Here is a 25,179-nt window from a genome sequence, read left to right as displayed (position 1 = left end):
CTGCCAAGGTAAATCATGTCAAAGGAGCTGGTAAAGTAAATCAATACATTTAAAAAAAGGTACTCAAAAAATTATATTAGCACTCCTTCTTACACGTAACTTCATATTTTCAGATTGGTTTAATTATAAAAGCTCTTACCTTTGACAATTATATTAAATTGTTTTGTTGCTGTCATGTTTGTGTTTCTATTTCCATCCCCAAGTCTGAGGTAATATGTGTCCGAATTTTTGTAGTTAAATTATAAAGCACAATCGAGCAGTTTTTCTGTCTCATGTCTCCCACCAGGCTCACTGGAACTTTGCTTTTCATTTTCCTGCAGCTGTCAAAGATCAGATTGCCTGGTTTTGGTCGATTTTTAAACCACTTAGCTACAACATTTCCAAGAAGGTCTCCATTATTAACTTCAAATTTACATGGTATGTAAAGACAGGACCCATTAAGAGCTCTGAGCTTCTTTGGAGCATGGATGGTGATTTTTTGAGCACTGAGCACACCTGTAAAACATAATACAAACAGAAATATTGTGTGTCTTGCCTAAGGACACAATAATAGTATGAACTGACAACAGTGTGGTTGACTGGTGGGTGCATAAAAAGAACTTCTAATGTTCTAAATACATTCTGGTAATTGTTTTTTAATGTGCCGAACACTTACCTGAGAGAAAGATGACAAGTATGGTCTTGTCCATCGCTTTTATACAGGTGAGTTTTACGCACAAGTCCTTTATTAAGTGTTGGAATTTTGCAATAAATTACACAAGTATAATATGATAATAATATAAATATAATAAAATACCATAAACCATAAACGAAAACAAACAAAAGAACTTACTTATGGACTGATGCACAGCCCTCCTCCCTGTAGTCTGAGCTGTGAAAGTCCTCACATTTGAGTCTAAAATATGAACGTGAGCTGGAAAGTGCAACATGTGTTACTTCTTTTGTTAATTTCTCTCTTGTGCTTTCACACTGTTTGTGCAATTTGTGCACATTTTGTGGTGAATAAGTCCTGTGTGTCAATCCGGTCCGTCCGGTGTCAATCAAACCCAAAAATTTATTTTCAAATAAATTCTCGCCAGGCAAGAAAATATATTTTTGGGTCTGATTGACCCGCCCCAAGAGAGCGGGAAGGAAAGAAAAAAGTTTTTGGGTCAATGTGACCCTGAGGAGAGCGTGAGCTCACATAGGGCGAAATACACATGCACTGTGGTCAGATTAGAATAACTTTCTAGAGATGGCACATCCTGAAATAGGAAGTTAACCCATACTTTGGAACCTGGCCAAGTAACAGTTAGGTTTGTGAAAATGCAAACACATGTGTAATTCTGATGGAAAACCTTAACTTTATGCAAATATATCTTTACCAAAATCTGCCAGTGCATTTGCTGAGTTTGAGATCATACTTTTTTGCATTATATTGGGCACCCTCGACTCCTTACTACTGTTAGACGACAGCGTGTTGATCAGATGTCGTCTTCTCTCTCTCCTCCCTTAAGCTGAAGCTGCCAGTGTGGAGGAAGCTGGTCTGTTGACAAAGGACAGCAGTTCCCCTGGGTTCAGTGAGGAGTGTGATGGGGCACTGTTCAAGATGCCCTCTGAACCATAGCCTTTGTGTTAGTAACATACTGTACATCCAAATGAGGACAAGATCTTCTGAAGGAGTTCTTTTACCAGCCAGAAGGCTTGTTGCTCCATCCTAGCGCCGACCTGTGCGATTGTTATGTCCTTGGGCAAAACACTTCATCTACCTGGCCTACACATGAAGGAGTGGTGGGTGTTGGTGGATGTGGGTGTTGGCGCAGACTGGCTACGTCTCAGTCAGTCAGCCACAGGGCATCACCATTTGTGGATAGGCATGTGTACAGTGCAAGTCATGTATTCATATTCTTTGTGTGTACAGGAGCGGAGCTTTGGGCGGGCGCCGGCTCTTGTTATTTAGTAAGTCTGACAGTGCTGGTGGGGCTGTGCAGATGTGGGGCTGCTGTTTACTTCCACATGCATCAGTGCGTTCCATCATTAGTAAAGAATTAAGAGCTCCCTCCACAGCCCGGAGCCAACAGCCAGAGGGTCCCAGGTTCTGCTGGTGAGGGCCCCACGTGACCTCATTATACGCACTGCGTCATGGGGGTGCTCTCACACACACACACACACACACACACACACACACACACACACACACACACACACACACACTGCTGATTCTGGATTCAAGGAAGAAGAGAGGAAAGATTTTTTGTGTTTTGTATTTATTGGTGGATTATTGAAGTTAGTTAGCATTAGTGACAGTATAACAGGGGCAGTAGTTGTGTTCAAAGCATTTTAATTACACAGTAAATACTACAATGCAAAGATACATTCTTAGGGAACTTGGCAGGATGTGAAAGAGTAAAATAACAAACCCTCTGAAAAGCTAACAATAGGGTTTTCAACATAATCAAAGGTTCATCTTATTTCCTTTCAGAAGCTTGGAATCTTGAAGAATCCTGTTGTTCGACTTTCACTGTTTCCTTGTCTTGGAGCAACCGAACATGTGGCCTACATAAAGCCCTTGATTTCTCTCTTCTGTGCTGAAGGAGACATGGTTGGAGCTGATGCCAGTTGACTCATAATCCTCCCACTGCCGAAGGACACAAGAGGACCGCAGGCGTCTGGCTCCCTCTGCTGGACACAATGCAGCAAACGTCACTGTAGCTTTATTGACTTTTTTTTGGAAGTTAACTTTGTCCTAAATGTTATTTATAATACTGATTCAAAATAACAACTTACATTTTTGTATGTTATCAGATCTTGCGTTTAACATTGCCTGCGATTAATCTCACTTTATTGGATGAGATTTTGAAGGATACAGGCAGGGGGCTGGAATGCCCTACCAGGAGGATATCATTTCTGTCACCTCTCTGACTCTTCTTGACTACGTACAGTAGGTATTGTCCTCTTTATATGACACTCCTCACTTAATTCAGGTTATACCTCAGTTAGACCTCACTGTACTCTACTGTGTACTTTTATTCCATCTATTTTCTTTATCCGGGGCAGGGCCATGAAGGCACTATCTAAGCAGAGATGTCTAGGTGTCCATTTTCAGTGGAAAGTTTCCACGCACACCTCCAGCTCCTTCAAGGGGATTTCAAGGTTTTCCTGGGCCAGGCAAGACACGTACAGCACTACAGTTAAATATTATTTTTAATATAATACAATAAGAAGTGATTTTCTGATTTTTGCAAAGCATATATGATAATGCACACTTATTTCTCCAAGACACTAGAGTTGTCAAAAACGAAAATCAGACATTAAAGCTAATATTGAAACTAGATGCTCAATTGTGGACACTGCAAAATAAATAAATAAATCACTTCTCTGAACAGTTTGAGTTTGATCTTTACCACAATTTTATCAGAAGATCTCAAAGTTTCAAGTCTAAAACCTTTAGTATCCTGATGACACTAAAAGACATTTTGATACAAGATCTGCAAAAATATGTTACACTTTGTATCTCATTTTGACTTTGTAGCTCAGAAACATTAGTAATAATGATTTACCATGGGGCATAAACTAAACTCATTTTTTGTGCTTCTGAAAGACCTATGGCAGTGCTTAATCCTTTTACTTTGCATCATGACTCCATTTTCCTTCAAGAGCATTATCCAGCGGGGCACATTAGCATATTTTCAACAAACAAACTCCAGAGTACAACTTGACGTCTGCCAGCGCGTCCTCGGAACTCACTGCTGTTCCGGATGACTGCTACATGCGCTTTGTGTCGTGTTGCTTTCAGGAGAAGGCTTTGGCAGTTCGTACATATTCATTTCGTCTGTAGTGGGCCCCGGAGGTGTCCAGATGGAGAGTACAGCCTCCAGCGGGGCCCGGGGCCTCTATACACTGATCCATGGTTATTAATAATTTGGTTCAGCAGTACTGCAATGTTTTATGCTCAGATAAATTGCATGATTTGTTGGTCTCTATAAATTGAAGTGGCCCGAGAGTTAAAGAGAAGAAACATGATGCTGAATTTTCAACGCAGGAGAAGTTTATTCACCCTCATTACAAAACCCAGAGACATGAACACTTAAGGCACTATGATAGTATTGTCCACTCCAGTCCAATCCAGTCTGGTCACAGTCTGGTCTAGTAGTGTGGTCTCAGTTTAGCTATGTATTCATTGGAGGGAGTATTATAACTAAGATAACAAGACCTGAGATGACAGAATGACTAAAAATAATGGACTGATTAGGGCTGAGTATCATTAAGAAGTTGCCGATACGATACATACCTCAATACATAGTCCATGATATGATACATATCTCGATAACAGTGCATTATCGGTTAGATACGATATATTTCAAATCGATTCAGTACAGTTCAATAAAAAATAAAGACTAAATCATGGCTGTGATACTAAAAGTTTTTGTTAAACCACTTGTACAAAGTTCAAATGAAACACAAATATTTAGCTCATCAAAAGAGTGAAAATGTCAAATGTGTCACATAAATGAGTTTCCTTCCACTAAACAAGCAACAGAACTGTAGCGTTAGCAAAATAATTTTGTAAAATATAGCAACAAATGTTGGTATATAAAAGGTGATATATCGATACAGCAGCCCACAATATCGATACTGTATCATCACATTAAACAATACGATATATCAATATTTTTGCACACCCCTAATACTACATCGATTTTCCTCTCCTTATCCGGGCTGGCAGTCTAAGCAGGGATTCCAGACTTCCTTCACCCCGGACACTTCCTCCAGCTCCTCCGAGGGGCTCCTCCTGATATACATAAAACTTCACGATTGATAAACATTGAACTAACACATTGTCAATAATGTAATGCAGTCACAAGGGGCCGTGAACTCTTTGCAGCGATGATCATTCAGTACAAGATTATGCCGAATTAAAATATCAAAATATACTCAAATACTGTTTAACTTTAAAAATAACGTAAAGTCAGATTGAAATAATTATGAAATCCAGGGGGAAATTAAGCAAAAAAAGCGTCTGAAAGCCAAATTCTTTTACATCGTGTTTGTAGTAGAGTGGCTGTTGTGAAGGTACTCCCTTCAGAGGCTGTTCCGACATTTCAGTTTTGATCCACAGAATCAATAGTTGTAGCTTGAGCTCTTTTGATGTGTCCGAAATCAATGCCATGTCAAAATGTGAGGAGAAAAGAGCAGGATAAAAGCACGCCTTCCCCAGGAGCTGTCAGTCAACATCACAGCTGAACACCAAAACACAAATGCTCCTTCAAGGGAACTCCTGCCTCCTTCCTCACAGTCAAATAAGTCAGGTTGGGTCAGACTGGTAATGCTTCTATAATATTAACAGAAGTATGTTCTAAATATGTTTTTGATAAGAGCTGTCACGATATTAAAATTTCAAGTTTGAGTCCAATACTCAGAAGTAAACTCAATACTGAATACCAATTCCGATAACACAATGATAAAAATATATATATACTTATTATTTAGACAAGAATGTTATTTCAACATTAAATCATAGTATTTCCTTTTATATTCCCATGTGGCCTTGTATCTCTGTAATCTCTTAGTCATTCATGTTCCATAGTGGTTCATGGGTGTCTACTATTAGTGTGTGTCTTATATTTGTTCTGAGCTATATTCAGGAAAGGTTCGCTTCTGTCCTGTGAATATGACTTTTTTTAGTATCAATACAAGCTTTTTGATACTTATGACAACTTTACTGCCACTAGGTGTAAGAGACTTGAGTCATTTATCCTCCAGGTACATCTCTCAGTTTAACTTTGATTCACAGTACTATAGTAGCACGTTCATCTTCCTTTGGCACATCATTGGCACCATTATCTAAATTGTGGCATATTTCTATTTAACTGGTGCCTACTGGCCTTAATAGTCTCACCACACTTGCTTTATAAAGCTCCTCCTTTGGAAGCAGAGTAAAAGGGCTTGAACACTCAAAGATCATACTATGTTCACTTTTGAAATCATACTATGTTGACATTTCGGGCCCGTATTATTGATGGTAAATAAACTCTTGCTTAAGGGGTCCAGTTGGTCTCCAGCCTTTTACTTCCACCCTTTCTTGGACAAGCTGAAAAACACTAGGTTGACCAAATTGTTCAAGATCTAAAAGATCTAATTAGGCTTATTTATGCATTTTTTATGTAAAGGTCTTGACAAACTGTTGATCGAAAGAACAAGATCATGGATACAAGTGGCCGAAATGAGTTTCCACTGCACTGCAGAGTGGCTGGGTGCTCCCTTGAGGAAAACCCAGTCACACAGGAGGAGCTCGGAGTAGAGCCGTTGCTCCTCCACGTTGAGAGGAGCCAGCTGAGGTGGCTTGGGCATCTGTTCTGTATGCCTCCTGGGTGCCTCCCTTGGGAGGCGTCCCACCAGAAGGAGGCCCCATGGAAGAGCCAGGACACACTGGAGGGAGTCTCTGGGCTGGCCTAGGAATGCCTCAGGGTCCCCCCAGAGGAGCTGGAGGAAGTGTGTGTGTGTGGAAAGGGAGGTCTGGGCCTCCCTGCTCAGACTACTGCCCCCATGACTCAGCCCTGGATAAAGCAGAAGAAAATGGATGAATGGAATTAATAAATTATATTTATTATAAAATTATAATAATTATATATCTATATCTATCTATCTATCAATCTCTATATATAGATAAAGATATATAACACATTTTTAAAAAAATAATTAATGTGTGACCAACTACCTTCCACGGTGGTTGGTCTACCAGAGGCCTGGGAGCTTGAGAGTTCTGTGCAGTATCTTTGCTGTTCCCAGTTCTGCACTTTTCTGGACTGAGATGTCTGTTGTTTTTCCTGGTATCTGTTGTAGTCTCTTCCAGTTTGGGGGTTACAGCCCCGAGTGCTACAATCAACACAGGCACCACTGATGCCTTCACTTTCCAGGCTCTCTCCAGCTCCTCCTTGAGCCCCCGGTATTTCTCTAGTTTCTCATGTTCCGTTTTCCTGATATTACCATCGCTTGATATTGTGATGTCCACCACCACAGCTCTGCTCTGTTTCTTATCCACCACCACTATATGTCTGGTTGGTTCGCCATCACCATCCTGTCAGTCTGTATCTGGAAGTCCCACAGGATCGGTTGTTCTCCACAACCTTTGGAGGTGTTTCCCACCTTGATCCTGGGGTCTCCAGCCCGTACTCTGCACAGATGTTTCTGTACACTCTGCCCGACACTTGGTTATGTCGCTCCATGTTTGTTTCCCTGCAGCATCTTACACCCTGCAGTTCTGTGCTGGACTGTCTCAGGAGCCTCTTTGCACAGTCTACACCGTGGGTCTTGTCTGGTGTGGTAGATCTGGGCCTCTGTTGCTCGAGTGCCCAGGGCCTGCTCCTGAGCAGTCAGGATCAGTGCCTCTTTGTGTCCTTCAGACCAGCCCTCTCAAGACATTGGTAGGATTTCTTGATATCAGCCGCTTCAGTGATGTTCCGGTATAGGGGCTTGTCCTGCCATGCCATATATATATATATATATATATAGAAGTGTTTAAAAAGTGCAACCACGAAGAGTCATTCTGAGTCATGTACCAACCAATCAGACATTAATCAGACATTCACACAATATATTCATGGTGGTGTTGGTGAAGTGCGCTGCCCAAGGAACCAACAAAAGAATGCCAAGCCAAAAGAATGCCAGCATGCCATTTCAATTAAACTGCTAGACTTTAGAGTCTGAGCCAACATTTCTACTTACTGATTTACCCAATAGTGGAGTGATTTAAATAATTCTGATGTGAAACGAAATCTGATGCCAACTGAAAGATTAAGTCGTCTCAATACCTTTTTGGAAAACAAGAGAAAGAAGACTGATAGAAAGTTGATGTTGCCCGTAGCTGAGAGATTGGCAGGGAATGTAGCAGGTACATATTTCTCTTAGAATTGAAGTGACACCCGCAGTTACAGAGAAGAGTTCAAATTTAGTGAAAGGCTTATATCAGAAATCTCTCTCAAGTGCCTGTGTAGCTCTTACACTCAAAAGGAAGCTAAACTGTATGACAAATATTGTGAGCAAAAGCTACATTTACAACATTTAGCAGCACTACTTTGATAAATGATTTTTTACAGTGACATCACGTGGAGGTGCATGTATGTCTTGTGGCGGAATGTTCAGCAGTTACCATGATGACGCATTAGCAAACACAGCCAAAAAAGTTTTAACAGCTCAAGAGAAAATATAAAACAGATCAACACAACACAATTTAAAGAGTGATCAAAACAATTGTTCATGGTCCATTTGGGTGTTTGATTTTCAACAAAAAGGTTAGAGTGACTAATTGAAAAACTGCTGACGTGTGACTGTAATTCTGTTTGAAAGGGACTTGTTGAACAGCACAAAGCGTCTCTCCTGTTTTAGTTCCAGCTCAGTCAGTTCTTTATGGTCAGATTATGTAAAAAATAAAAATAAAAAAAGCTCCTATTCAAGTCCAGCAAAGCCTCAGTCAGAACACCAAAACCTCCAGGGAATGTTGATGACAGTAGTTGCAAAGTATAAATTAGAAGAATCTAGAACGCAGTCTTCACCGGTCCTCTCAGTCTTCTCAGCCCACACACTGCGTCAGTATTCTAATATGGATGTGAATAAACATGCTCTGTCAAAGGGAGCATATGGCATCAAAACATGAGCACCACATTCACGTGTTTAAGGTGACCAAATGTCCAAATGTTACCGAGACAGTCCCAGTTTTGAGCCCTGTGTCCCCTGCCCCAGCACATTTATACAAAACCACAGATTTGTCCCAGTTTTATACAAGAAATGTCCCAGGTGTCCCTATTTTTGACCAATTTGATCCCTGCCACCAGTAAAGAGAGACATAAATTGTCATCTGTTTAAGTAAAATACAGAAAAGCTACTTAAAAATGACCAAAACACAAAGAAAATGTGACTACACTGACTCACGTTAGTCACGAGTGGTCTCTGCATTACAATTTTCTTTAATTACTCACTCATTTCACAGTTTTATTATTACCAACCACTACAAACTAGGAATGTCCCAGTTTTTTATTTTGAAAATCTGGTCACTGAAATCATGATACAAAACAAATCAGTCAACAACTTTACTAATGTTTTGACCTTTGGGAACGTCAGCTCATATTACACAGTTACACAGTTGAGATTTTATTAATCATAGCAGAAGTAGAAAGTTTACGCTTCAAGAAGTGTTGTTTTTACACTCCGCAGTGCTATAGGCTATAAATGAGCAAGTAACTTTCAAGTTTGCACTAAAAGCTCTTGGTTGTTAGTTGATGACAGTAAAATAAGACTGCAGTTCCTTTTATAACCGTACCACCCAAACTTCCCTTTTAGGTTCCAAAATAGATGAATGAATGGTGCGTTTTTTATCTAATTGTTATGATCTTGGTATTTTTAGATTAGGACGAGGCTGATTGAGGATGCATAAAATGTATTTAGGTGACCAAACATCCCTATTTACCCGGGACAGTCCCAGTTTTGAGCCTGTGTCCCATGTCCCAGTAGATTTATCCAAAACCAGTGATTTGTCCCAGTTTTATAGAAGAAATGTTCCAGGTGTCCCTATTTATTATTACAGAAAAGCTCCTTAAAAATGACCAAAACACAAAGAAAATGTGACTATACTGACTCACACGTTAGTCATGAATGGTCTCTGCAGAACAGTTTTCTTTACTTACACACTCGTTTCACAATTTTATTATTACCAACCACCAAAAAAAAAAAAAAAAAAAGAAAGAAAACGGGGATGTCCCAATTTTTTATTTTGAAATTCTGGTCACCCTGACTAATCTAATAGATGGAATGAAAAATAAAATACCAGACGAATCCTGCGTGCCCACTACCACAGTTTAGAACCTCAAGTTTTGTTTTTTTGTTTTTTGTTTTGTTTGTTTTCTTGTTTTTGTTTTGTTTTTTATGTTTGCATGTGTGAATTTGACCTTCGAGACAAGGACCCGCGCACCTTGGTTGTTTCTCTCACCCTTGACTCTGATTTTCCCTGACTACCTGGCTTTATGCTCCTGGCAGGTGTCCGTTCGTGGCGGTCTGCGGCAGTTTAGCCCCCTCCTCTCGGTCCATCCTCCCCCGCTCCCCTCCGTGCGTACTCCCACCTCCGCGCTCCCCTCGCCGCGCAGACATCGTTTCACACGTCAGCCTCCGGGCACCGCGGCAGCTCGGGCGACAGACGGGAGACATTTCCACACCCCGCGGGCTCCTCATCATCTGATACAAGAAGAAACAGCGTATTTTTTAACAAACACAGCTCTCCGTGTCTTCTTCCTCGCCTTTTCCATCTCCTCCGCTGGAACGGCGGCGCGTTAATCGTGCCAGTGCCACCAACTACTACGACCTTCCACCTGCGAATGGAAATTACCTTTAGTTGTACCACTGAAAGCCTATAATAAGTCATTCTACTCCGAGACAGCTGGGAAAGGATTTTTAATTCAATAGAAGCCATTTTGTAAAGCTGACATAGCTGAAGGCGACGCGCAGGAGACGGGCGAACAACCTGTTAGCTTCTCCCCGCGGAGGCGAACGCGAAAGCCCCATTCCGATCCACTTCCACCAACTTACCGTTCATTTCGGCTCTTTTAATCACCACTGCCGCGTACCGTTTGCATTGCTTTCTCCCGAGGTGGTCATGAAAGGCTGCGCGGACCCTGTGGCGACCTCCCGGGAAGGCTGAAGTTCGAGTGAAAAGGGAGGAGGAGGAGGAGTGAAGAAGGTCGATAAGGTGTTAGTGCGTCTACGAGAAAAGGGCAACAGCATGCCCGCCGCCGTGCACCTGTCCGCCGGGATGCTGCTGCTGCTGCTGACCTCCTGCCTCGCCGGGGACCAGGTGGTGGCGAGTAAGTGGCAGGACGCGGTCATATTTCCAGCACATTTCCATTCACACACAGGACGGTGATAGATGATAGAGTGGGTTAGGGGCTTTAGACAGGTGGGCACATTTCACATTTTCAGAGCCTATTTCTTGCTGGAACTGTTTTGCTTTCCAGGTCATTTTTATGTTCATTACTGCTAAGGCCTGTTTAATCTAAAATTTTAAATGATCAATTAGGCCAGTTCAAATGTAGGATTATGAGTGGGTAATACTGACAAAAATATATCTGTGTTTTTGTATGTTTTTGCATTATCCCAATAATAATATTCTGATGATATTATTATTATGGGTGTGCAAAAATATTTAAATATCGATATATAGTATTGTTTAATGTGATGATACAGTATCGATATCCTGGTCTGCTGTATCGATATATCTCCAAGAGTATTTTTTGGTATATTTTACTGAATTATTTTGTTACAGCTACAGTTTTGTTGTTTGTTTAGAGGAAGGACACTCGTTTATGTGATACATTTGACATTTTCACAGTTTTGATGATTAAAATGTTTGTGTTTCATATGAACTTTGCACAAGAAGTGGTTTAACAAAGACTTTTAGTATCACAGATATGATTTTGACTTTATTTTTTATTGAACTGCATCGAATCCATTTGAAATATGGATCGAATCGTATCGTATCCAACTGAAAGCCAATCGAATCGTATCCAACTGAAAGCTCACTGTATCGAGATATGTATCGTATCGTGATCTATGTATTGAGATATGTATCGTATCATGATGTATGTATCGTATCGGCAACTTCTTAATGACACCCAGCCTTAATCATAATTATGGCAATCCATCAGATGTGCCAGTAAATGTCTTGGTTCAGCTTGAGTGCAGAAATAGGTAACTTTCTAACTGTTTTGGCTACTTACACTAGAAGTTTCTGTTCATTTTATTTTTAGCTCTTTTTGCAGCTGTTGTAAATTGTTATTAGGCCCATAGATGATATAGGCCACTCAGTCACTACCCCAGGTCTGTGATATGTGCCCCTTTTTGAACCTAGAATGCCATTACACTCACTTAGTATTGCCCTGCAGGTGTAAGATTTGCAATTTAAATCCGAGTCCAGCTGTGACTTCTTGCAGTGACCAGGGTTTTATGGACATCCATTCTGACTAAATGAATCACAGTCGATCCCATGGTAACAGCGAGACAGCAGTTGTTGGGAGTATTTTGTATTCTGAGCTGTTCGTCCTGGGGCTAAATGTTTTTGGCTTTGTGGAAGCTCTCCTGAACTCACACTTGAACTTGGTTTCAAAGGAGGGCACGATCTCTTCTCTATTACTGGAGTAAACACTCATTATCCCTGCTCTGATCCATCTGCTCCAGGAACACGCTGAAAATATATTACAAAGAAAGGAATCACTTATGCAAAAAGAGCTCAGGACATAACGTGAAGTGGTTTCGTTATTCCAACTGTATTCTAAAATATTTTATATAAACTTGTGCTTAAAGGTGAACTATGCAGGTTTTCTAGTGAGGGGTTTGTCACCTGCTTGCCTCCCTGGAGATGTCATTTTTTTGCCTGGAATGTGTCTTAAATTCACTCAGGTGTTCTCATTTACACCTAAAATTCGTGGAGTCAGTGGGGTTCCCTCTCTACTCAGTCAGAGCTGTAAAATGGCTTGGTAGTATCATCTCCTTGACTCTAGTGAGATACACAAGTTTAACACTATACTGTGAAACATTTCAGGCACAGCAACGACATCTCCATCAATTCAGGAAAGTGGCGGACCCTCCAGCAGAAAAGCTCCACAGTGCACAACAAATACATAATAGTTTATAGACATTAACAGCTGTATTTCTCTGTTAAATTTTCACCCCAGGTTCATTGGTAGCAGTGGGTCAGTGATGTAATGAAAGATGATTTGTTAAAGAAAAATCTCCTCTTGGCTTAGAGTCTAGACACGATGCTTGTTACGAAGAGGAGATGAAAGGTTGAGGGGAATTAAGGTTCTGCTTAAAACAGCCAGGGTAAGGAGAAAAAGAGTGCGGCTTTAAAAAGGTGATACATTTCTCACGACACAACTCACAGAGCCAGCAGACTGACTGGGATACAGTGATACTGCCGTTTAATACAGCCATATCTCCAACTATTTTCTATTTGTGTTTCTTTCACATTTGGGTGTTGAATAAACTTTGACACTACTTAAATATTGCCATTCATCACCCTGCTTAGTTCAGCTCTGCCGATATACTGTTCTTGATTGTTTTGTCTATATTGGCTCCTTAAATCTTATGGAGATTCTGAGAAACTCATTTCTATTCATTAGCTGGGCCTCCGTGTGGTGCCACTTAAATCATCTGCAGCACATGCTCCCGTGTACCTCACACATGGCCATGTAAACCTGCACCCCCTCCACCCCCCACCCCCCCGGCTCCATGCCAGCAGCCACTAATCTGCCTTTATGGGCCGTGCTATTGATTAGGCCAACCTAGAGTGGCTTAACATGTGCACGCTCACGACGCCAACGTTTGCATTCCAAGAACCACTCTTGAGAAATATGAACCGTCTTGATGGTTCAGCGAGTCACATGCCTGATTTAATGCCTTATAAAAGTCTTAATTTCATTTCTATTGATTTATAAGAATTTGGGCTTTGAGAAAATATCAATTCAAGCTTTTTCACTAATGAAAAATTGAACAATGTAATCAATAAGTGTTAAATAAATCAGAGTGATTGTCCTGACCTATGAACTGCCTTGCTGTCAATGTGCTGGTGCATAATATGAATCTGTACAGTGTGCTGTGCTGACACAGCGCTCCGATAAAAGGACTGTTCATCATAATCACTGACAGCGTGGGCTCTAATGATGATAATACATTTATAATACAATGTAGGAAAGGAACAAAAGAACTTCTCCTACATGGTAATTGTACAAATACCAGCTAGTCCTTACTAACCTGCAACCTTGAAACTGAAAACTTGAAACTTAACCACACGATGATGTGGAGCACATGGCCACATTACAAGCCATCCTTATTGTATAGTAATAAGATAAGTTTATGTTGACTTTAACTTAAACTTAAAGAAACACTGGGAAATGAGTGAGCAATGTGTAATTATAAGTGTATTGATTGAATAAACTGTATCAGAGAGATCCCTGATAAGCCCTGACCTTGGCTGATAAAGGAAATCAGAGTGAAAGACTGAAGAGGCTTATGGCTCTGCTGCTGTGGTAGAGATGGGGCATAGGGCAACTATAATGGCACACAGGAGGGAGGGAGAATGTGCTTATATTTATGTTTTTAGGTTCTTTTATTCAGACCAAGAGTTTGTTTTCATAGCTGACAGTTTTTTCTGCTCCCTGCGCTCTTCCACAGAGTCTCGTGATGTTGCTATAACGTGTCACTCAGATGATTTAAACAGGTTTTGGCGCTGTCTTCCTACTGGAGGAGACAGGACGACAGCGCCACCTGCAGTCCCACTTCCTCAGGACAGTATCCCAGGTGTGTGAGAGTAAAAAAGCCCCTCGTCCCAGTTTATAGTCCTGTGGGCAAGTTTCAGTATTTTGATTGCCTCTTTAATCCAGTGACAATGTTTGTTGTTTTCCATCCCACTCCATAAAGTGCTCCTCTCTTTTACAGTGTCACAAACGGCTGATTTGAGTTGTTCTTGTTCTGCTTTGTGTTTTGTTGTTCGTGTTTTGCCTTCACTGTTTCCTTCTCGAATTTTGTCCTTATATGTTTATATATGAATGATTTCAGAGGAGCTTGGATGACCAGAGGATCAGTTAGGATCAGTCCTTCCTGGCTACACAAAACTACACATTTTATTCTGGAATAAAGTAGAGCCAATACCAGCAACTGCTACACCCTTTATTACCAAAGCTTTTGATTTTGCTTCATGTCGAACTGATGCTGTAATTACTTTTTTTTTTTCTTTGATGCACAATCCCACTTATCCATTTCATTTTCAAGTTAATTATTTCTATGATTTGTCAAGTACCTTAAAACCTCTCTTGCTCTACCTCCATTCAGTCTGATCATGTGTTAGTGACCTGGGAAGCTCTCCTCTCCTGTTGCATTAGATCAGCCAAAGCCAGCTGGAGACCCACATCTGAGCTAACAGAAAAATAAATGGAGAAGCAGATTGAGAGGAGCAGTGGAGCCTGAGGGGATGGTGCACTTCTATAGCCTCCCGGGGCCACGTTTGACATCCATGCGCTGCTCGGCACATCTTCAAAACCCTTCACCCAGTTGTTAGATTCTGGATTCATCACAAAAGTACATTTATCTCCCAGCGTGCAGCTATATATGATTTGGCAGCGCTAATAGCTTGTGCCATATATCAGCTGTCACATGAAATGGCACGTACAAGCCCGGTGTCACCCGCTAAAGTGATGTGATTGGATGGACTCGGCGGATCAGGAAATGTCAGCTAGCTTTATGGAGACAGAAAATCTAGTCGGAATTAATTGTGACTTTTGAAGTTTGGAGATCTGGTTTTCTTTCTCTGCAGGGTATATGAAATTTGAAGTGCTTTAACATTTCAAGACTACTTTGAGATGGTCTTTTTCTGGCACTTAACTAAAAACACTTTAAAACCACTTTTGTTAGATTGTTTTGTATTATGCAAATTTACTTTTTGGAGCTTTCTATCATGTAATAACATGCCCTTATCAAAAACATGCCTGAAAAGGTTTAATATGTCAGAATCAAGCACTACTCAAACCCTTAAAAACTACTATGTTGCACGCTGATTGTGATAGCACTTTGAAGGGGGAGTGACTTAGCAAGGAGAGGGGGAACTTAGAGCATCAGAAATGAAACTGAAATGCAGCATTTTCAAAACGATAATCATGGTGATCTAAATATGTTATATATTAGTATTTAATAGCCAAAAGAAGTGCAATACCCCCTCTTTAAACACTGTTACAGTAAACTACTTTAGAATGACAGAATTATCCAAGAACCTCAAGGCAATTTAGTGGCGTCACTGTCAGATCGTAACCACCAAACATCAGCAACACTACAGTAACATCCAATAAAACAGAGCGTCAGGACAGAGGAGTGATGGACACAGAGACGCAACATAAAAACTCAGGATATAGCTAAAATAATGATTAGACTTTATTTCTCACGCCGCGTAAAGTGGTAAATTTAAAGCTCAGCTTCTCATCCACATTATCCGAATTGTCCTCCGAAAATAATGACACCCAGTCCACAAAACCACATTATTAATCCAGTTTTGAGGCGTTGTTTAAAAGTAAAAAGGTGAGAGTAGTTCCTTACGTGTGTCTGTTTACATCCACAAAGCGCACGGATCGAGGTGAAGCTGCAGATTAGTGACAGTTCATTCATTAATTTCATTTATTTATTTGTTTGAGCCAGGTACAACAAAATTCAAAAACAATAACAAAAATAGTGATATGTACATGAACATATTTGGGACCTGGTGCTCAAAAGGAGGAGGATGAAGTTTAAAAAAAACTTATAGAGTCCTACCCCAATTGTTTTACATAATCACGTGGATCACATTTTTATTTTATTTTTTTATATCACCTATGGAGTACTTATCTGTCATTTGCAAAAATATGCCCACATATATGCAAAAATATACCCACATATATACAAAAACATATCCACACGTACATATATACATTAGGAGTGTCACATTATCGCGTTAATTGCGATTAATTAATTACAGTCATATTTAACGCGTTATGTTTTTTAATCGCGTTAATCTCATTTTTAATCTCTAACTTTACTGTTTCTGTATGCGAGTTGCTTTATTATAAAACCTGTTTTTATGTGTTGTTGGGAAACAACACACACAAAAAAACACATTTATATTTTTTTTAATTTCAGTAATTCCACTCATTGCCGGAAACCCACACAAAACGCGCGCAGTAAGAGCGATGTAAACGTCATGTTAACGTTGGCGGCGTCAGTCGCACAATGGACGAGGTCGAAGAGCCAGTAGAACAGAACCAGCAGTGCACAGGTAAAAACACATTTGTGTCTTGGAAATTATTCTCCCGACGTGAAATATAAAAGAAAATAACAAATATAAAATCGCCTGTAACTTAAATGTCACTGGTGAAAACAACCTGCATAGACTCATGATGTCTGCACTACTGTCCTATAGTGACCTGCCACATGAGGGGACATGCACACAAACACACACAAACACAAACATACACCTTCATCATCGTCATTAACCTGAGAACGCGCGGACCACATTTCTTTCCGTAGTTACTGCGCGGACACCGACGTGCTCCCATGCGCCGCTTACGTTTTCTCGCGTACGCTGCGTAAACCGCGCTTCCTCCTGTGCGCCTCTAAACCAGAACTAACACCAAGACTAAAACCAGGACTAACCCAGTCCAGGACTAAACCAGGACTAAACCAGGACTAAAACCAGGTCTAAACCAGGACTAAACCAGAACTAAACCAGAACTAAAACCAGGTCTAAACCAGGTCTAAACCAGGACTAAACCAGGACTAAACCAAGGACTAAACCAAGGACTAAACCAGAACTAACACCAGGACTAACCCATTCCAGGACTAAACTAGGAATAAAGTAGGACTAAAGCAGGTCTAAACCAGGACTAAAACCAGTGATCTCATATATAAAGCATTTCTCTATCAATAATATTTTTAATATGGTTAAGGAAAGACGGGACTTTTTATTGTCTTTAAGTAGACAAAAGTTATTATGTTCATATTTCCTCGTCTTTGCTACTTTACAGCAAACAGTTTCTTATTCATGGAGACTTGGGCTCAACAACCAATTTGGAGAGATTTGTTAAACAATAAATGACTTTATAAAGTCACTTTTTTTTGTTCTATATCAGTCTTTTGATCTGCCACAATAATGTAATAATGAATTTAAATGAAAATACCTCAAGTTGAAGCTTTTCTCAGCAATTTTTAGGTGAGATTAAAAAGAGATTAATTAAATTAATTAATTACAGATCATAATTAATTAATCTCTCAATTTTTTTAATCGCATGACAGCACTAATATACATATACATATATATACATGTACACGCATATGTACATACATACATACATATACACATCTTAGATATCCAGTACATATACTCAGTATAAATGTTTATACACACATAACACACATATACATACATGCAGAAACATATTTTCATTTATGGTCGTACATACTAATAATAATGTTATCGTAGGCACAAATCGTATAAAATAAACAGTAATGAGAATGAAAAATTTAAGGATTTTTTGTTTTGTGTATGATCGTACAATCGACTCTACTTCCTGTGGACTTTATCTCCAATCTTTTATGCTTTAAAAATACTGTATCTGAAGTTTTGCACCACATTTCACAAATAATAATAACACAGTTCTGACTTGTATCTAAATTAGTGTTGGAGACGCATTGCATGTCAATGGCCATAGTTCTCCTGCCACTAAAAACAGTCTTACCCACTCCACAAAACACCCCAAACAAATCTATTATTACACCAGACTGTCCATGTGAATCTCTGTGTTGATAGAATAATTTTAGAAGTAAAAACAACCTTGCATTTGAAGGATTTCTGTGTGAGCAGCAGCAGTGAGTTGTACTTCCTGACAGAAAGTTTGGCAGTGGTGGACTGATATCACCTAACACCCTCCTTACCGGCAAAGTCAAATTCCTGCTGCTGAGAAAATAGTCCCTCAAAATACGATGATTCATGCAATACAAGGTTAGTTTTATTTCAAACATTATTCTGTCAACACAGAGAATCACATGGACAGTCTGGTGTAATAATAGATTTGTTTCGGGTGTTTTTTGGAGTGGGTAAGACTTTTAGTGGCAGGAGAACTATGGCCATTGACATGCACTAGTCTAACATCAATTACCTCTGCAAATACAAGGACTGGATGGAATATTTCAGAAAGTGTTTCCACACATCTCCAACACTCTGAATCACTAGGAAATGAGGCCCTATGTTCAAAATTCCAGACTGTCCCTTTAAGAGTCTCAGAGCGACTGGTTTTACTGTAGACAGGAAACAGCTGACACGATCGCACTTACAACTTTATATCCTGTGGTTCGCAGGCAGATCCCACTGTAGTCTTTGTGATCGGAGATTTAAAATCTCATAAGATTCTCCTTGTGCGCTTTTTGTCGCATGTTTTTAAATAGTTTTAAGACCAAAAAATCCTGTAGTGTGTGGCAGCCTCAAGTGATTTTATTTTAAACTGTCAGTAGAAGAAATGTGACATGTTTTATTTTGTATATAGATGTCTTCAAAGACTAAATGCAGTGCAGTCTTCTACAGGTCTAGCAGAGTCCTTGGCCATTTATGGGCAACTTCTCAGATAAAAGGGTATCAAAGCACAGTTATTTTAGAGTTATTTTATGTTGCAACAGAGTAATTTTATGTTGGACATTTCACCACTCAGCCAAAATCCCTCATCAGTTCTAAGGGAAACGGCCATGGAGGAAGGAGCCTGGAACAAAAAACAAAAACAGCAACATCTATCAAGTTTAGGGTGACCAGGTTTGTAAAATGAAAAACTTGGATGCCCCTGGTTCGTGGTGGTTGGTAATTATCAAATTGTGAATTGAGTGTGTAATGAAGGAAAATAGTTTTGCACTGAGCCCATTCATGACTAACATGAGTCAGTATAGTCACATTTTCTTTGTGTTTTGGTCATTTTTAAGCAGCTTTTCTGTTTTACCTCAACAAATGACAATTTATACCTCACTTTACTGTTGGCAAGTATCGGATTGGTTAAAAATAGGGACATTTCTTATATGAATCTGACTGTAACAAATCAATGGTTTGGATAAATCCACAGGGACACAGGACACAGAATTCAAAACTAGGACTGTCACGAGGAACTAAGGACGTCTGGCCACCCTCGTCAAGTTGTTATGCTTTTGTTAGTGTTTAGATGTGCCTCAGTGCTTTATTAACGAAATCAATTATGTAAATGTTCAGACATTTGGGCAGTAAACTTGGACTTTTTGTTTTGCGAAATCTCAAGGTTGTCTAACAAACTGAAATGTAAGTATCACTGGGTCATGAACACATCCAGGATTGTAATATTGGACGAGGGTGGACTCATATTGCCAAAGACCCAGCTATTGGAACAAAATAATTACTAATTAGAATGTGTCTACGCTGTCTGAACAATTCAAGTGCATCTAGTTACAATGACATTTTGCGGTCTGTATGGGCCCCTGGAAGCGCAGATGGTGAGCTGACACGTAACTGCGAGCTTGTTCCACCAACTTAATGTCCTATTAGCAAACAAAAACTTCATTTGCTATACTTGTGCTTCAGCACTCAGGCGTATGCATCTTTGCAGAGACTGTGCTCAAAGCTATTAACAGATTTGTCCCGATATTGACCAAAATGTTGTGTTAATTTGTATTCATTTAGAGACTGTGGTTATGTAAATTGGAGCGTAGCAAGCAGCGTGTGGATATATGGGGCTGTTTCCAGGCTCATTTATGCTGGCTGAGATAAAAGGTTTTCAAGGTCCCTCGGCCACTGACGGAGCAGAACAAAACTCCACTGGTTTAGGCTTTGAGTTGGGTGTAAAGCAGGGGCTCGTTTTATAACAGCTTTCAGAAATAATGTGAGGGGGTCAAAGTGGATCAAGAGGAACAAGTGTGAGGTTTCAGACTGGTTAATATTATGGTATTAGACTGCCGTAATAGAGGCACTAAATCTACTTTTCTGAGTTTTTAATCATTTTCCTAAACATGTCACGTCCCACGAGTTTATATATTCCTGTGGGCTTCATTCTTCTGGACATAAACGTTTGGTTTGGACATATTCCGTGCTGCTAATTTCTCATTTCCAATTGCGTCACTGCTCTCTTTTGTCAGCAGTCCGTGTTTTTGATAGGTCACTTAAAGAGTTATCATTGCGACTGAGTCTGAAGATTTTTTCCCTTGTATCAATAGTGTTGGAAAGTAACTGGATATATGCACTGAAAATAAGTAATAAAGTAGTAAAGGGATAAGTGGCTGTAACTGAACATGCAATTTTGACTTTCAACAGGCCATTTTTGTAAGGAACATTTAAAACACAGCTCTTGCAGTGCATCTGCATGTACATTTTAATTCAACATAAATGAATAACAATAAACAGCAGAACAAAAATCAAGCTGTTTGTAATTTTATGTTGTGTTTTTCACTATAATGTAATGTAATGAATCGGGGAGCGTTAATATAATTTTTTCTTCTTCCTGCTCCTTTTTGACAAATGTGCTTTTCTGTTATTTATAATGTATATGTAGTATGTATGATTACTGTTTCTCTCTTGACACAAACTCGAAAAATAAAACCAAACCACTCAATCAATCAATAATATAGTGCAACTCAGTGTAAAATTATTCCAAGTATTCAGAATACAGTACTCTGACTGAGTCTTGTCTCAGAATATGTTACAAAATACATTTTAAAGCAAGTATTCAGCATTCTGTGCCAAGTATTCCTCCCATTACTGCGTATGGATAATTTTACTTCTACATTTTATTTGGGGTTTAAGTAAAAAAGGCTTTTAGTATTCATTTCCAAAAACTTTTGATTAAAAGTGCTGGTGAAATCGTGAACTCTGCTCAGTCTAAACCACATGCTTTTACTGTCAGAGAATTGGCTGGACCTCTCAGTTATTAAAAAAAACCCTTAAAACCCAAGCTGATCACAGTCAGAAATGATTAAATTTCAGTTTTGAGCATCATGAAAATTCTATTAATTGCTCAAGCAAAAAAAGCAAGTCATGGGTGTACACTAAAATGAAAAGCTTTTGAAAACTTTGACTGTTTGTTGAGAGAATTGTTGCTGCCAAGTCCGTTCTGAGAGCTCTCTTATGTAACACGTGTCTATTTTGTAACCTTACTGTATCTTCATCAGAGTGTCTGGAGTATACTGGTCCGAAGAAAGCCATCCATCACGGCCTGCACTGGGGCCATTACCCAGATTATTCTGTCTCACTCCATCAGCTCACCGTAACCTCCATCTGATTTACGGCAGAGTGGGGGCCTGAGCCGTACGTCAGCAGCGCTCAATACTCCAGCCAACCTCGTAAACATCACCAGCCTGTTGTTGTTGTCGTCGTCTCGCCGGACCCCTCAAAGGATCTATTTGATGAATAATATCAATCTGGCACAATTAAGTACAATTAAAAACGAAAGCTGCTGTTAAAAGCTTCGGAATAGAAAGACGTGAGCAGGTCTTTTGTTTAAACAATGGAACGTGGCCTCAAAGGGTCAGACGAAAGCAGCAGAATGCCTTTTATCAGGGCGGTTAATTCCTCTGTGAAAAGTGAGATTGTCATTTGAGCCATGGGTCAAGGCTATGGACTGTAATTATGTTTTAGTTTTTAGGGAAAGTGTGGCATTGAATCTAAAGTAATAGTTCTAGTGGCTGATGGAAGCTGAAAAAAAGTTCACTCTGATTCATGAAACATTTCAGAAAAATCTATTACATTTCAGTCATAACAGTCAGTTTTGAGCAGCTTTCCTGGTAAATTACAAAAAGTAAATAAAAAAAAAAGAAATATGCATCTTATGAATACTGACAAATACAGGCTTGAGTAAATCCCCTGGCTTGAAAGTCCCAGCTCGAGTGTCCCAATCTCTCAGCAGGAATGTCCCCTTCTCTTGGGTGGCACATGGGTACCTGCTTCTATATCCCGAAGTGGCACACATTTTTTCACTTTGTAATATTAATATAATCCTCATTTGCTCGAAGATGAAATCATATTTTAAACAATTTTTCTTGTTTCCCATGTCCTTCAGCATCTGTAACTATTGATTTGGGAAGAAATATGAATGATTTCCTTTCCTGCTTGTCATGAACATAATCAGCTCATGTCAGGAGTCATGTCATGCAACAGGGGAAAAAAGCAGAATGCCCAGTCTTCCCAAATCAGAATACTTGCTTATACTCAACATGAACAAATGTGTTGAGATATACTGGAACTGGCGTGTGTAATTAACAATATATAATGATTTTTTATGATTTTATTTGATTAGATTTTTTTATGTAGACAGGTTAATTTACTTAGTTTCATAAAGGGTACAATTCAGGGAGCCTTTCCATCTTGAGGACCTTCCAACCAGGGTGACTTTCCGGCTGATTTCCATTGAGTTAGAAAATCTGCTTCTATATCATAATAAAATGAAATGTGAATGTAGCAAGAGCAAATGTGGGGCCTTGTTTATGTCATTTTACTGGTTTTCCCACAACAGCACAAATTTTTTCAGTGTATAATCTCAATATAATCCTCATTTGAAATCTTATTTTAAATCATCAAAATTTCCCATGTCCTATAGCATCTGTGATTGTTGATTTGAGAAGAAATATGAATTATTTCCTGACCTGCCATGAACATCATTTGTAAGCATGAAACTTAGAAAGCTACAGAATGTGTTCAAAAGATATTTTGTAATTTGCGTGTGTAATTAATACAATATATATCATGAAAAAAATATTGTTGTTTTATGTAAAGGGTACAGTTCAGGGGGACTTTCCAGCTGATTTCCATACTGACTTAAAAATATCTACAATCTACAATATGTTTCTAATATATGTAACTATGAGCCAATCCTGAACAAATGAGGATTACACTGACAAAAGCATTGGAGACTTTGATATATTTAGCATTTATGTTTTAAGTAGATTAGCCTCCCTTTAACTGCTCAAATTTGCACGTATTTAAGAAAATAATTTGCATTGTCTCATTGCCTTAATAATTACTTCCCTTTCTGCTTTAGTGCTTCACTTATCTATTATAAAAATGATGTTGAGCTCTGAGCTGTCGAATTACTCAGTGTTTCTGTTGATGCTATGAATACAGGGGCATTTCTTTGTTGGTTTTGGGTGATATTGGCTAAGCTCCATTTATTTATTTTAATTAGAGTTGTGTATTGCTTACTTGTCCGTAGCCTCTAGATATTGGTATGAAAAATAATGGTGCTATTATCTTCTTTCTCTAATTTTTATGATACATTTAAATGACTTTTTTTAAACATTGTTCCGCCCCATCTTTTCCACTTTGCTTAACTCCAATAAAACATTTAGCTGGTGCACCTCTGTCTGGGTGCTCTAGGCTACAACAGATGCTCTTTTCTTGCATCAGACTTTTGCTGTTCTTGGACTGCTGGGGTTTAAAACATTTATGCACCCAACTCTCCAGGGAAGTGATGACTTCCATTTTACTAATATGGACATCTTACCAAAATCTAATTGTGTTTTTTTCTGAACTGATAAACACTGCTTTCTTCTGTTGTTGTGCATTAGTTGAGCTATGCCTCCCCTGTGGAGACGCAGCCTTACTTGTTACATCACGGAGAACCTTCCTGTTCTGAAGATAAAATGAGCTTTGGTATGGAGCGAGAAGACATTTTATGATTTAAAGATTTGAAGACTTTGACAATGTTATATTTGCAGTATTTTTCTACAGACGATAGCTTGAAATGCTGATCGAACTCTCTTGGTTGGTCCTCCACTTTCCTCTACTGATGTAGCCGTTACCATGGTTACCACATAAGCTCAAAATCCACATTTACACACATTCTTTTGGATAATACATCTCATAAATGCATTGGAAGATTAATGTATTTTCATAATGTGCTTCTGGGTCTTAATGTTACAATACATTTATATTGGGTAATAAAAGTAAATCCAGTGAAAAGAGCAACAGCGCGTCTCATTTGACTAGTAAACACGCACAGCCTTAGCTCGCACAACGGTGATGAACTATATTTGCACACACTTGGGATATCGTCTGTGCTATGTTTGTCAGAGCTCACTGATCTCACTGAAGATTGGAGAGGAGCTGCAGAAACGATGTCTACCTTAATTTGGCTCCTGTACACCAGCCAACATGCTGGTAGGATTACTAAATAACCTTACTGCAACCCAATCCCAGACAACAACAATCATTGTATTTACAGACGAGGTCAAAATTGTCGGTACCCCTCTGGCAATGAAAGAAAAATCAACAATTATCAACAATAATAACTTGAAACTGAGAAAAGCAATAATAAATAAAAATTTACTGAACATTGCTTTTCACTCGTGGTTCAACAGAATTATTAGAAAAAAAAAAAAATATGAAACTGGCCTGGACAAAAATTATGGTACCTTTAACTTAATATTTTGTTGCACAACCTTTTGAGGGAAACTCTGCAAACAAACGATTTCTGTACTGTCAGTGAGACTTCTTTGGTCAACTGGTATTTTGACCCATTTCTCGTGAGCAAACTGCTGTAGTTGTGTGTTTGAAGGGTTCCTCCTCCAGACAGCATCTTTCAGCTCATTTTACAGATGTTCAGTAGGATTGACTGGGCTCACAGAAGAACACTCCAGAACAGTCCA

The 25,179-nt window shown here is 39.3% G+C and overlaps 1 protein-coding gene across 1 annotated transcript in view; it reads left to right on the top strand.

Moving 5' to 3' along the window:
* Window positions 1-10,747: 10,747 nt before the first annotated feature.
* Window positions 10,748-25,179, top strand: part of LOC110175620 (fibronectin type III domain-containing protein 5-like) — a 47,096-nt gene continuing 32,664 nt past the window's right edge. Inside the window, exon 1 of the mRNA XM_020941824.1 lies at window positions 10,748-10,829. Within this exon, the coding sequence (XP_020797483.1) occupies window positions 10,748-10,829 (82 nt within the window). The remainder of the gene's footprint in view (window positions 10,830-25,179) is intronic.

The sequence above is a fragment of the Boleophthalmus pectinirostris genome, unplaced genomic scaffold (genome assembly GCF_026225935.1).
Source record: "Boleophthalmus pectinirostris isolate CB_2022bp ecotype Guang Dong unplaced genomic scaffold, ASM2622593v1 HiC_scaffold_11, whole genome shotgun sequence".
NCBI classification, from domain to species: Eukaryota; Metazoa; Chordata; class Actinopteri; order Gobiiformes; family Gobiidae; genus Boleophthalmus; species Boleophthalmus pectinirostris.
The sequence above is the reverse complement of the archived record's forward strand: the minus strand, read 5'-3'. Positions and strand labels throughout refer to the sequence as shown.